Source organism: Macrotis lagotis, chromosome 1, assembly GCF_037893015.1.
Source record: "Macrotis lagotis isolate mMagLag1 chromosome 1, bilby.v1.9.chrom.fasta, whole genome shotgun sequence".
Classification (NCBI taxonomy): Eukaryota; Metazoa; Chordata; class Mammalia; order Peramelemorphia; family Peramelidae; genus Macrotis; species Macrotis lagotis.
The window spans coordinates 840,400,142-840,414,894 of NC_133658.1; the positions used below are offsets into that span (position 1 = coordinate 840,400,142).

General features: G+C 39.3%; 1 protein-coding gene and 2 pseudogenes across 1 annotated transcript; all 3 read right to left on the reverse strand.

Annotated features, from left to right (window-relative positions):
• Window positions 1-1,693: 1,693 nt before the first annotated feature.
• Window positions 1,694-2,773, reverse strand: LOC141489563 (KH domain-containing, RNA-binding, signal transduction-associated protein 3 pseudogene; annotated as a pseudogene).
• A 9,576-nt stretch (window positions 2,774-12,349) lies between these two features.
• Window positions 12,350-13,285, reverse strand: LOC141489574 (olfactory receptor 52E2-like). The gene has a single exon (XM_074190134.1). The coding sequence runs from the start codon at window positions 13,283-13,285 to the stop codon at window positions 12,350-12,352; it is 936 nt and encodes a 311-aa protein (XP_074046235.1).
• A 528-nt stretch (window positions 13,286-13,813) lies between these two features.
• LOC141510315 (5S ribosomal RNA) lies at window positions 13,814-13,932 on the reverse strand (annotated as a pseudogene).
• Window positions 13,933-14,753: the final 821 nt, after the last annotated feature.

Consider the following 14,753-nt stretch of genomic DNA (forward strand, 5'->3'; position numbering starts at 1 on the left):
GTCCTAGTATTGATATTGCTGAATCAAAGATATGCAGTTTTACTTTTCTTTGGATGTAGTTCCAATTTTTTCACCAAAATAGTTAAAGAGTTCACAATACCATCAGCATTCCCATATCCATTCCAACACTGATTATTTTACTTTTTGTCATATTCTTTAAACTGATGAGTGTGAAGTGGTACCTCAGAGTTTAATTTTCTTGACTTACAGCATTTTTTTCCCTATGACTAAGGATAGCTTTAATTTCTTCATCTGAGAAACCAGGTCTGATAGTTTTTCCAATGAGATATTCACATTGTCTTCTATTTTTTCATTCTTTTGTTTTTTTAATTTTATTAATTACTTATTTGGGGGGGGTAGGCAATGGGCGCTAAGTGGCTTGCCAAGGTCACACAGCTAGGTAATTATTAAGTGTCTGAGTTCGAATTTGAACTTCAGGGCTGGTGCTCTATCCACTGCACAACCTAGTCACCCCCTTAATTACTCTCAAAGTCATTACCTTCATTTGCTCAATTAAAATTTTTAAGGAATTATTTGCTTCAGTGAGTTTTTATGCCTTCTTTTCCATTTGTCCTATTCTGTTGTGTAACACTTCCTTCTCATTGGCTTTATGTATTTCTTTTCCCATTTAGTTTATTCCATTTTTAAACAGGCTGTTGATTTCTTTTTCATGATATTTTTTCATGACTCATTTCTCTTCCCAATTTTTCCTCTACTTGTTTGATTTTCAAAATTGTTTTTGAACTCTTCCCCTGGCCTGAGACCAATTCACATTTTTTTTTTCTTAGAGGATTTGGTTGTGGAAGCTTTGACAGGATTATCTTCTAAATGAATGTTTTGATTTTCCTTGTCACCAGAGTAACTTTCTATGGTCAGAATTTTCATTTCATTCCCCACTTATTACCTGAGTTTTAACTGTTAAAGTCAGACTCTGTTTCCAGACTTTGTGCAGCTCTTTTGAGAGATACTTCTTTGGAACTCTAGGAAAGATGTTACTACTCTCTTGACCTACTCTCTGGTCTTTCAGTGACCACAAACACTCTTTTCTCCTCTTAAACTATATGGTAGTCCTCCAACTCACTTAAGGTCACAAGTTCTGCTGTACTACTCATCTTCCTGATCCTGAAAATGCCATCCAGGACTGTGACCTAGATCAGACTATGGGAAAAGGAACAGAGTCCTGCCTTAGTGTTGGCAAATCACCTTCTTTTTTTTTCCTTTCAAAAGTTTATTTAGTATCAAGCAAGAAGAGACTTTGCTTAACACTACAGAACATTTCAAGACTTGAGTTACAAAAGAATACCACATTATTTGCATTTGTAATTGGCTTCCCTTTTTAAACATCTTTGCAAGAGGAAAAAAAAACTAGCATATGGTTGAAAGAGAACTAAATTCTGTGGACAACCTTTAAAAGAAAAGGTGAGGCTTATGTTAAAAGAATGGATTAACATGTTTAGTAAACCTAATTTTTTGTTTAACACTAGTTAATCAAAGGTTATTTTTTTTCCCTTTTGATCTCCTATTTGTCATACACAGACTGGCAATAACAGAGTTCCTTGTTTTACATGTCTTTCTGCCCAGTTTGTTGTTTCAATAAAGTAGTTTAAGTTCAGTCCATCCATTCAGATTTTAAGCACTTTGATTTACTAAAAAGGGATTGTTCATAGAAAAAAAATTATTTTGAACAGTATACAGGACTGGTGAAGATTGGATATTTCACAACATCAGAGAGTACAATCAGTATCTGGCATATGGTTGGTCTCTGTAGAGTCCCTTTGTTGTCCTTGATGAAGGTGCCTTAAGTATTGAGTTAGTCCACTCTTCTTGTCCATATGAATCATAAGTCTCTTCACTACATCCATGCCCATAATCATAGTAAACAGCACCACTTTGTGCTGGGGTACTATAGCTGTTATCATAGGAGTCATAACTTTGCTCATCATAAGCAGTGCCATATCCATCATCATACTCATATTCTCCATATGTCTCTTGTGTGGGTGGTGGTGGAGGAGGCCGGTATCCTGTTGGGGGTACTCCTCTTGCTCTAGGTGTAAGAAGCCCTCTAGCACGGCTGACTGGACCTCGGCTGGGGGGAACTCCTCTGGGAGCTGGGGCACCTCTTGGTACACCTGCTGGCCGGGGTGCAACACCTCCCCTTCCCCTGGATAATGCAGGAGTTGGCACTCCCCGGGCCCTTATTGGTGGTTTTCCACGAACAACAGGAACATCTGCATTTTCTGAACCACCATTCAAATATATCAGTTCTTGGAGCTGTGCTTGCCTGATTTCATCATTATAATCAGGAATGAGAAACTTTTTAATTTCTTCCAAAGCGTGTCCCATTCGAGCATATGCTTCTGCTGGAGGAGCAAAAACTTCAATGAGAACATGTAGATCATCATTTAGGTGAAAGTACTTTGCTTCTCCACTTTTCCTCAACTCTTCTTCCTTTGTTTTGTCTCTCATGGAACCTTTTCCAAGAATGGACATTTTGGTTAAAGTTTCTTCCTGTAAACGCTTTAGTGAATTGCCACGTGGACCCAAGAGTTTTCCAACGAAGTTAAACTTGGGGAATTGTTTAACAGGAATTAACACTTTCTGCCCCAGCTTCATGTTCTTATTAATCACGACATCAACGTACTTCTCCTCTTCCTTGCTTTCTCCTTTTTGAAATTTCTCAATTTCTTGGTTCACCAGCCGCAGCGCATGAAGTGAAGGAGAGGTCCAGCGAGTCCTTCTCTGCCATCAGCAAGGGCAGGTACTTCTCCTCCATCCTCTCGGCTCCCGGCGGGGCTGGCAGGAGGCGGCGGCGCGGCCGGACCTGCGGGCTGGGGGGCGGCGCCCACCTCCGGGAGCCCTCCGGGAGGGGAGAAAAGTCTGGACACTGCCCGCACGCCCTGCGGCCGCCGCTCGCCTCCGCGGCTCGGGTCCGGGCGGGAAGGCGCGGCAGCGGCCCGGGCCCCCGGGAGCAGCCCCGGCGGGAAGGCGCGGCAGCGGCCCGGGCCCCCGGGAGCAGCCCCGGCGGGAAGGCGCGGCAGCGGCCCGGGCCCCCGGGAGCAGCCCCGCCGGCCGCCCGGAGCCCGGGCCCGCGAGGCTCAAGTGGGCGCTGCGCGGGGACCCGGCAGGGCGGGAGGCGGCGGCGGCGGCTGCGGAGAGGAGGAGGAGGAGGAGAGGAGCGCCGGCCCGGGGCACTCAGCGCCCGCCCCCTCGGGGCCCGCGGCCCCCTGCCCGGCTCCTCGCCGCGCGCCCGCCCCCGGCCCCGGCCCCGGCCCCGAGTCAAGGACAGCCGCCCCCCGCGCCGCGCGGCCGCCGCAGCCACATCCACCCCGCGCGCCTGCCCCGCGCAGACTGAGGCGGCCGAGCGGCCGCCCTGGCTCCGCCCGTAATCACCTTCTGATCTGTTCTTCAAGCCATTAATTTTGGGGTCTGAGAACTCTGGAAGCAATTACAACTGCTAATTAAGTGATTCCTAAAGCCTTCTCCTGTTTTCTGGGACCAAAGTCAGGCTACAGCACTCTACACTATACTGTGTTTCACTTTCACCCAGGTGCAACAGATCTTTCCCGCTGATCTTTTATTTTCTTTGGCATCTCTGGACTATAAGATATGGAAATCCCTCAAAACTGCCTCTGATTCCGTCAACTCAAGACATGCTCCTGTTTTGCCAGTATCAGTCTTCTCTGGTGCAGCCTCTGTATTGTGCTCCTCTATCACCCTGAAACAACAGAACGTACCCATTAACCTTCTAAGTTATCTTGGTATGAAAATTTGTTTCACTCTGTCTTTCTGTAGGTTCTGTCACGCTAGCATTTATTTAGAATCATTATTTAAAGGTATTAGGTAGAGTTTGGGGTGGCACTCAGTGAAGTCCCTAATTTACTCTCTTATCTTGGCTCTGTCTCCTGTGATTTCACATTTCCATTGACAGTTCACTCCTGGAATTTTTCTCTCCTTATTACTCCCCTCTGAATTCCACGAGTAGCTTCTATTTCTAAATGCATCATTTTGGAAAGATGCCTCTCCTACTCCTAAATGTTCAGTGCTTCTAAGATTAACTTCAATTTGCATGTGCGTGTATGTGTGTGTGTGTCTGTGTGTGCAGTTTGTACAGAGTTGTTTATATGCTGACTATAAGGACAGTAAGTTTCATGAACAGCAATGAATTTTTTAGTCTTTTATTCCTAGGTATATACCTGGCACATAATGGATAAATAGATATTTTATAATTGCTTATTTACATTTTGCCTTTATGAATTTTTTAACAAAATTTGAGGGGTGGCAAGGTGGCACAAGGGGATACCTGGAGTCAAGAGTACCTGATTCCAAATCCAGACTCAGACACTTAATAATTACCTAGCCGTGTGACCTTGGGCAAGTCACTTAACCCAATTGCCTTATAAGAAATCTAAAATAAAATTTGAGATAGAAAGTACTTGAAGAGGAAATGTGGGAAAAAGGGGAAAAGTGAGATACTTCAAATCAATTGACATGTCTGAATTCCATCTTAAAGTTGAATACATTGATGTCTAAAATCAAATCAATTAACTTAAATGTATAGAGCTTCTGTTGCCCCATCTGTTAATTAGAAATAATAATCATATTACTTTCTGTATAGTAATGTTGTTAAGAAAGTCATATTGCAAGCTTTAAAACTCCATGTAAATGTGAACAATTCTCATTAATTCAGGTGTTCCAGTTTAGTTTTCAGGGAATTGAAGTTCAAGTATTTTTCACTTGTTTGGTATTGAAACAGTTACTCCTACAAAGAAAATTCATGAAACTGAGAATGCCTACTAACACTAAGCATTCACCCCCAAAGTGAAATATTATTTGTTTATAATATAATTGATTAATTTTTCATGATATTGTTAAGAAGTATAAGGTAAGAAGTGGGGCTTTATTATAGATGACCACAAGTTGAGTCGCAGTTTTTATTTGGCATTGGGAATTTGAAATCCAGTCTGCCTGAAATGATTAGAACACTATATGCTGATATAAGAAAAGTATAATTATTTGCATTTTTAACAATGTATAAGCAGGATACTTCTGATTAGAGCAGTAGGCCTTCAGATTTTCTTGTACCAATTAATAGTATCATTGTCATTTATGCAATTTTGGCTTTACCATTTTCCTAATTCCTTATTAGCTTACTTTGTCCCAAGGTAACAATTTCATTTGTACATTTATGCTTTAGTTGAAATATAAGAAACTTATTTATGCATCAAAGTTAAATTTTATTCTTTTTACCTCTGTTTGCTCCAAGTTCTAACTTCTGAAAAAACAAAGCATTTAGTCCTGTGTCCATAGAGTACTTTGAGAACTTAAAAAAGATTATTTTGTCCCATGAAAAAGTTCTCGTTTCCAATTTAAGTGATGTCAATGACTTCAATGAATCCATATATTGTATGATTCTACAGCCTCTTCACCATTTTGTCTGCCCTCTACATGTTTTCCTTTTTAAGAGCTAGTTTCCCATCCCCTCTCCCCACCCAAGTCCCCAAATAAATCCAGTTTATATGCCTTACATTTCTAATAACACCCTTATCCTCTTAATAATGTTCATCATTACTACCACTTGGATTTTTTTAAATCCCTCAAAACAGTCCATTCAGTTCTACTTTCCCTTCAATCTATCCTTTACATGATACTAGACCTACTGTTTTTACATAAATCTTTGCTAAAAAAAAAACTCCATTGGATTCCTATTGTCTACTAAATAAAAGTCCTATTCCTTAGCCTGCCTTCTCAAAATATGTCACAATCTGCTGCCACCTGGTCTTTCAAACATGATCACATATGACTATCTTCTACATAGTCTAATGTACATAAAATTATAGTAACTCAGTCTATAAGAGAACCATGATGGTGAAAGTACTAGCTAGACCTTCCCAAAGTATGGAATTAGAGTTGAGGATGAGGCATCTTTTCAAATTCAGAGCACATATCTCATGGTCACCTTGGGGAGTAGTTCAGTAGGCTACAGAAAAGGGAGAAAGAGGTCATGATCAGAGCAGTATTCTCACCCTTATGATGTGAAAGAACTGGATCAGAAGCACATGTAGAGGTACTGGGGTTGATTAGAAATTACATAATTATCTAAGACTGGAGAAAAGAAAGAGAAAATGATAATTAGGAGTAAGGAATAATATAAATCAAAGAAGAAAAATTTTTGATGATGGGAAAATGTTTTCCCTCTTAGGCAGGGCTTAAAGATTGGATTCATTAGGTTGAAAAATTCATCAACTCTCTGTCTAAGAGGAGAGAGAGAAGGGGTGGGGAGAGAGAGATTAAGAGAGGGAGCATAAGGCCACTCAAACACCTTTCTAGTGGGAGGGATAAAGATATTGCTTGAGGAGAGGTTTAGCAATTGGCTCCAGGTATTCTCCAATGCACATGCCACAAGGGCAGTCCCCAAGGAGTGACTAAGACAGTTCTCATTGCACACGAGTAGCATTCTATGTACTACCTACTTTTTAACTAAGCTTTCTCCTGCCCCAAAATCTATGTCCAAAAGTCCAATGTGGTTTAGGAAATGTAGGTAGAAAGGAGAGCCCCCATACCACCCTTTAGGCCCATAATCCACCTGGCCCTATGGTCCTGGACAGGCCTTCTAATCCCAGCCCCTTGCAAGAAGTAAAAAAGAAAATGTATTATAGCTGAACACTCTCCCCCCATGGTCCATCCTCTCCTTCTTTATTCACATCCCCACCCCTTCCCCCTGCTTCCCCCTCCTTCTTACTCCAGATGTCTATACCCCATTGAGTATATATGCCGTTTCCTCTCCTAGCCACCTCTGATGAGAGCAAAGGTTCCCTCATTCCCCCTTGCCTCTCCCCTTCCATATCATTGCAATAGCTCATTGTAATAAAGAAAAATCTTATTATATGAAATATCTTGGCCTATTCCCCCTCTCCTTTTTCTTTCTCCCATTATATTTCCCTTTTTTTTCTATTGACTCCATTTTTACACCATATTTTATCTTCGAATTCAGCTTTCTCCTCTGCTTCAACTATAAAAGCTCCCTCTACCTGCTCTATTAGCTGAGAAGGTTCATATGAGTATTATCAGTGTCATTTTTCTATGCAGGAATACATGCAGATCATCATCATTAAGTCCCTCATATTTTCCCCCCTCTCCTCCAATCTCCATGCTTCACCTGAGTCCTGTATCTGAAGATCAAACCTTCTGTTCATCTCTATCCATTCCAAAAGGAACATTTGAAATTCCTCTGGTTCATTGAAAGTCCATCTTTTTCCCTGGAAGAGGACATTCAGCCTTGCTGGGTAGTTCATTCTTGGCTTCATTCTAAGCTCTTTTGCCTTCTGGTATATTATAATCCAAGCCCTAGGTGCTTCCAATGTAGTTGCTGCTAAGTCCTGTGTGATCCTGACTGCAGCTCCATGATATTTGAACTGTGTCCTTCTGACTGCTTGTAATATTTTCTCTTTGACTTGGGAGTTCTGGAAATTGGCTATAGTATTCCTAGGGGTTGTTTTTTTGGGATCTCTTTCTTGCGGGGATTGGTGGAGTCTCTCCATTTCTATTTTGCCCTCTGCTTCTAGAATATCAGGGTAATTTTCCTGTAGTAATTCTTTCAAAATGATGTCAAGGCTCTTTTCCTGATCATGACTTTCAGGTATTCCAATAATTTTTAAATTATCTTTCCTAAGTTTATTTTCCATATCAGTTGTTTTTTTCAATGAAATATTTCACATTTTCTTCTAATTTTTCATTTTTTTCATTTTGAAGTATTGATTCCTGATTCCTGGTAAATTCATCAGTCTCCCTGAATTCTATTCTTTGTCTGAAGGATTTGTTCTCCTCAGAGAGCTTTCTTATCTCTTTTTCCATCTGGCCAACTTTGCTTTTTAAAGCATTCTTCTCCTCAATATCTTTTTGAACTGTTTTATCCATTTGACCTATGCTGGTTTTTAGCATGCTGTTTTCTTCAGCATTTTTTTTGGATTTCCTTGACTAAGCTGCTGACTTCATTTTCATGTTTTTCCTGAATCTCTCTCATTTCTTTTCCCAGTTTTTCTTCTAACTCCCTCATTTGATTTTCAGAGTCTTTTTTGAACTCTGTCATAGCCTGATTCCAGTTTCTGTTTTTCTGTGAGTCTTTAGATGTAGGAACTTGTGTTTCTTCATCTTCAGACTGAGTATATTGATCCTTCTTGGGATCATAGATAATGTATTTCTCAATGCTGTTCCTCTTTTTTTCTCTGCTTGCTCATTTTCCCAGCCTAAGCCTGTTTTGGGGGTGCTCCCTGAACTTTTGGGGCACACCCACAAGGGTCTCAGTGTGAGGCTCTGTCCTCCCTCCTGGTCTGTGAATAACCATATGCACTCCCATCTGCCACAGGCCTGAGGTGGAGGGGGGCCGCTGCTGTTCTATGTGGGGGCCTAGACTGCAATCAGTATCTGAATGTGTTCAGAGCCCCAGAGTCCTGTTCCAGGGACAAAGGACAGAGCTCTGCAGTCTCTCTCTTCACTCCCCTCCCTAGGTTCAATGGGCTCATGCCTGGAGGCTCCTGCTTACAGGCTCTGCCTGCTTCTGTTCCTGGATCTGGGCTACTGAAAGACCATGCTGCTTGCTGTGTGCCCTGAGGGCTGGGCTCCATGTGCTCGCTCTGGCAGAGAGGTCCTCCACTGTTCCCCCCACTTTGTGCTTGGTGCTCCCTGGGGTGTAGCTCAGGAGACTCCCCTGCTGCTGTGAGCTGGGGCTCCCAGCTTCCTGGGACTGCCTCCCGGAGCTGAAGTTCTTTTGCTCTGGCAGGCCGCCCCTCTGGTGGGCCGCCCCTCCGTCACTGGGGAGTAGAGCCTTTCTGCTCTTTTCCAGGTTACCTTGAGTAGAACTGCCTCTCTGGGTCCCTTTGTGGGTTCTGTCTCTCAAAAGTTTAGTTAGAGTCCTTAGTTTAGAAGTTTTATCAGAGAGAGCCTAAGACTTGATCCTTTCTTGTTGCCATCTTGGCTCTGCCCCCCAAGATCAGCTTCTTGATGTGCAACAGTTGCTTGCAGTAAGTCTCTTTCTTAAATGTAATATTTACTTTGCAGGTCTGGCAGCAGAAGGGGACCCAAGCAAGTAATTGTGGAGTCTGTCTCTCTTCAGGAAAAGAGGTTCTTTGATAAGCTGTCATGTACCATGCAAACTTCCTTTCATATCATAACAATAAATAGCCTTTTATAAAAGATGCTGCCTCTTGCTCCAATATTTTGGGATGCAGGGAAGCAGACCTTGATTTTCTTCTCTTCCATCAGGAAAGCATAATTCTCTATATGGCACTCCACAAGAAATCTCTTTTCTTAAAGACAGGAAATGTACATATAGGTGGTAGTACACAAAATTTCACTGCACAATAAAATATAGTCATTTGTGTATGGATTTTGTATTTGAAGTTCATACATGTTCATTTCAGCTCCAGCTTGTTCATTCTTTTATGCTAGTATCCTATTTTTCCCTTGCTCAACTAGGGAGTCACCAGTTCTTTCTAACTTGACTAATATTCTTGTGTTTCTCCAGTGTTTATTTGCAGTGGTAATATCAGCTATATTCCAAGTGCCTTTCCCTGTTATTGGAAGTTGATGTTGCTACATATGAACAATACCATTTTAAGATTGACTTCTCATTTACCTTTTTTCCATATCTTTTATTATCATCAGTATAAAAAAGTCACAAAATACATTGTGTCAAAAATAAAAGGGACTTCAGAGGCTATGCCTTTCACTTTATACCTAAAGAAGAATTCTTTTTATATTATATTATATCTGTGAGCTTATTACCCAACCCATCTAGAGACATGAAAGTCTATTCTAACATTTAGTAAAATACATTTTGGATAAATATGTACATAAGTATGAATGAATTAAAAACATGATTAATAACATAAGCAACTCAAAATAATTTAGAATACTATGATATATCTCTATAAATGGAATATATATATACATATATATATATATATATATATATATATATATATATATATAATTTAGACTATTAACTTCCCCTAGCAACTCTCAACCATATACTATATACAGAATATAGAAAATATAGAATATATAGAACTTAGAATATTAAACACACTTTAAAGGAATATTTCTGAAATACTTTAGAAGATGACATGAGGATCATATAGATAACAGTATAAAAATAATTTTACTCAATGTAATGAGTTTACTCATTATGAAATGACATTTGCCAAAAAGTACAAAAGGGAGAGACATTGAATGGAATGGACAACGATATTAGATGAAACATGAAAGGAGGATAATCCTCCGTTTATTCATCTATATAGTTTGTTAGAACATTCATGTTTGCATACTGTCTCCCAAATGATTGTGAGCTTCTTCAGAGTAGGAAAGTATTTCCAGATTAGAGTTATAAGAAAGAAGTAACTAGAAATATTAGCAAAAGAGGATCAGTTGAAAGACTTGGAGCTTTTTCGATTGTGGAATAGGTCAGAGGGAGGAAATCATGAACTTTTTCTTCAAATATTTTTGTTTGGAAGAACTACTTGCCTTGCTTTTATTATAGTATTCTGTATAGAAAGGGAGATGGGAAGATCTGAATTTAGTTCCTGGTTTAAATAATTATCATGTGGCTTTAGTCAAACTGAACATCCCTGACACACATTTACCTCTCCTGTGAAATGAAGTGATTGGGATTCATTCAAAAATCCTCTGTGCATTTAATTTAGGAAACTTTGGTGTCCTGATCCCAAGGGAAGAGCTTGGGTAGCCATGGGTAGAAGTTTCAGACAGCAATATTTCAGTTCAAGGAGAAAAAATAATTATAACTCTCAAAAATTATAACTATCTATATGATATAGAGGAGGAGGAAGTGGAGTCTATCTTTCTGGAAATCTTTAAGAAATGAGATGATGATAATTCCTGTCTAGGTGTGATTTAGGCTAGGTGGTCTCTGAGACATCTGAGGTTCTGTGAATCTGTGATTTGAATTTCATGAACCTGCTCCACAAGAGAAAGTTTCTGGTCTTCTGGGGTCACATACCAAGAGTCATCAGTATTTAATTTCATGTAAAAACTTCTCAACCACACAGTAATGTATCCCCTGCCTATACAGTAGTATATAATGACTCCATTAAGTTTTCTTATCCTTTCAAGCAACAGACTTTTTTATCCACACTACACTTCCCACTCATCCAATACTATTTTTTTACCTTCTTCCTCTTCCACATGGATCTTCTTACATTTTCATTCTACTCAGAAACCCTTACTTTCTCCTCTAAATGAAGAAGACATCAATTTCAAATTCTCTTTGGTTGGTGTATATGATTGCATGGTCTACCTTGCTGTCTACTATCCCATTAAAGGGATAGTTTTGACTGTTTTAAATAAGTTGACAGTCTATTGTTTCTTTTCATATAGGCAGCTAGGTGACAGAACAGTTCTAGGCCTAGAGATAGAGAAATATTTATTCAAATCTAAGTCCAAACGTGAATCCCCAGTAAAGGCACTTGACCTCCATTCATCTCAGTTTCTACAACTGTAAATGTGTGATTATAGTAGGATTGCTGTGTGGATAAAATAAGATTTTGTTAGTAAAGAATTAACTCAAGGTCTGGTATAGAGTAGGCACTATGTAAATGCTTATAATCCCGCTTTAGTCATGTACTACACACATGTACTTGAAGAAAATCCCAAAACCTTTTTCTCTATTATTTAGAAGTAAAGTTTCAATGGAAAGGATATCAAGGACTACAATTACTAATCCATAGGTAAATTTTTTCATAAAAGAAAAAGGCAAAAAAATACTAGATGCTATTATGATCTAAATGATTGGATATAAAAGAGAGTGAGAGATACCAAAATGGTCTATAGAAATGTGCATATTAGAGCATTTTGTTTATTTTTTAATTTTATTTCATTTTTAGTGGAGCTAAGGAAATATGTAAAAGAACATAATGTGAAGAATCTGAGAAGGCATGAAGGAACAAGAAATCAGAGTAAAAATGGGTAATGACCAATAACTGACATTTGAAGTGCTAATCATAACTAAGGAAGAATCTAATCTTAATTCACAGTTTCAATCAAAACTGATATCAATATCTTACCTTCTAGGGGAATTGAACTAGATGTCAGTGTATAAAATAAGAAAAATCATTTTTATAGAATTAATTAACTGTCATGGCAGTCAGATGATCAATGTGGTAATTAGCCCCTTATAGAGTTATATCACCAGAGGACTTTTAAAAGTATGTCAAGAGAAGAGTGGGATTATTATTTTTAGAAAAGGCATCTCTTGTTATGATTGCTATCTTTAGACTGTGAATATTTTATAAGCATCACTGGAAAGTACAAATTAAAATGTTGGAGTTTCAATTATGACTTAATTCTTGAATAGCATCTTTAACACTTTTTCCCGGATCTGCTTGGTCCTAACCCCATAGATGACAGGGTTAAGCATAGGTGGGACAACAACATACAGATTGGCCAGGAGGATATGGATGTAACGAGGAACATTCTGTCCAAAGCGGTGGCTCATGAAAGAGAATAAGGCTGGAGTATAAAAGGCCAAGATGACACAAACATGGGAGCCACAGGTACTCAAGGCTTTTAGTCGTGCATCCTGGGAGGGGAGATGAAAGACAGCCTGGAGAATCTGTACATAAGATAGAGCTATAGCTACAATGTCAAACAATACAGTTCCAATAGCACATAGGCCATAGATCATATTGACTCTGATGCTAGCACAAGCCAGTCGAGCAATGCCCATGTGTTCACAGTAGGTATGAGGAATGACATGGTTTCCACAAAAAGGAAGTCGAAGGATCAGGAACACAAATGGAATCACTGTGAAAAACATCCTTACCACCACCCCAATACCCATCAAGGCCACGACCCTGTTGGTGAGCACAGTGTTATAATGCAAGGGGTTACATATTGCCACATAGCGATCATAGGCCATGGATGAAAGTACAGCTGATTCCATTCCAGCAAAAAAATGTATAAAAAACATCTGAATGAGACAGGCCTCAAAGCTGATCTCCCGCAGTCTAAACCAAAAGATGCCCAACATCTTAGGAATGCTGGTTGTGGATAGGCCTTGATCAATGGTGGCCAACATTGCCAGAAAGTAGAACATGGGCTGGTGAAGTGTCTTCTCAGTATGTATGACAAACAATATGGTGATGTTTCCCAAAAGGGCAATAAGGTACACAATGCAAAAAGGGAAGCCAATCCAAATGTGGAAATTTTCCAGTCCTGGGATTCCCAATAATATGAAAAAGGGGGGATGGAACTGTGTATCATTGGAAATGGACATACTTTTTATAGTTGTAGAAGGCCATGATCATTGCTGATGGACTTTCAAACTGTAAAGATTTAAAGATTATCTTTTCATATATGTGCATCCTTAGAGAGACATAAAAGTTTTATTTATTTAAATACCTTTAGAATGAAATAATCTCAGAATTTTACAGGACTTCTTAGAACAAGATCTCACTAAACACTTGCCTGAACAGAAATCTCTTCTATGACTTACTTAACAAGTACTCACATAATACTATTTATCCTTCATTTCCAAGAAGACTCTGACATCAGGGAGATGTTCCCATGACAAGCATGTGAATTGAATTTGAGTGAGGGGGTGCTGTGCTAAGTCACCAGTTTCATTTTTTCCTCCAGATACAAATCAGGATTACTGGAGATAGCCCTGGATATGAGGTAATCAGGGTTAAGTGACTTATCCAAAGCCTCACAGTTAGAATTGTCTGAGGTTGGATTTGAACTCTGGTCCTCCTGACTTCGGGGCCAGTGTTCTATTCACTGTGGTACCTAATTGCCCCTTTAAAGTTTATAGTGCCCGGTATTCCCAAGGGGTATCCCATCCAAGTACTAACCAAGTCCAAACCTGCTCAGCTTTTGAGATCAGAGCAGATCGGGTGCTTTCAGAGTGGTATGACAGTAGACATATAACATCGAAGTAAAGGTCTCAAGCAATACAGAGCGCATTGCCTTCAGAGTCAGGCTACTACCCTTTGAGATAGACCTATTCTTACAAAGGGGATATTTACATTGACCTAAATTAGCCAGAAATTGAACCTCTATCAATTCTGCCTATTTCTCTCCATTTAGAAATTCTTCTATCTGTAGGACAAATTTTAAATACTTGGAAGCATTTTTTTCATGTTTTCCCCAAGTCCTTTTTTTCCTCCAACTTAAGTACCCAGTTTCTTGCACCTACCTTGAAAAGATTTCATTGGTCATCAACATTCCCTGAAAATTCTCCAATGTGTCCATATTAACACAATCTCAATGTCCATTCTTACATGTGATACCTAAAATTGAACACTAAATTTTAAATTGTGCTTCAGTAGAGTAAATTACAGATACACTATTAACTCAAATTTCCATTAGTCTTGGTATCTATGCCATAACACTGACTTATACTGAACTTTTTAGTGCACTAGAAAAAAATTGAGAGCTTTAAAAAAAAGAGTATTATTGACTTGTCACATCTTCCCCTACCTGTAATTGTACAAATGTTTTGTTTGGTTTGGTTTTAGCACTAATATGTAACTTTATATTCCCAAATATTTAATTTCATCAAATTAGATTTGACTTATTAGGCCTGGCTTATTAACTTTGATTTGTCATTTTCTCATCTTGAATTCTTTAGGGTGCTAATTATCCTCTTAACTCTGAATCATTATTTAAACAAACTTGTCAATTTAGATATTATACCATATCTATATTATACTATACTGTTTCTATTGGAGGGAAGAAATAAT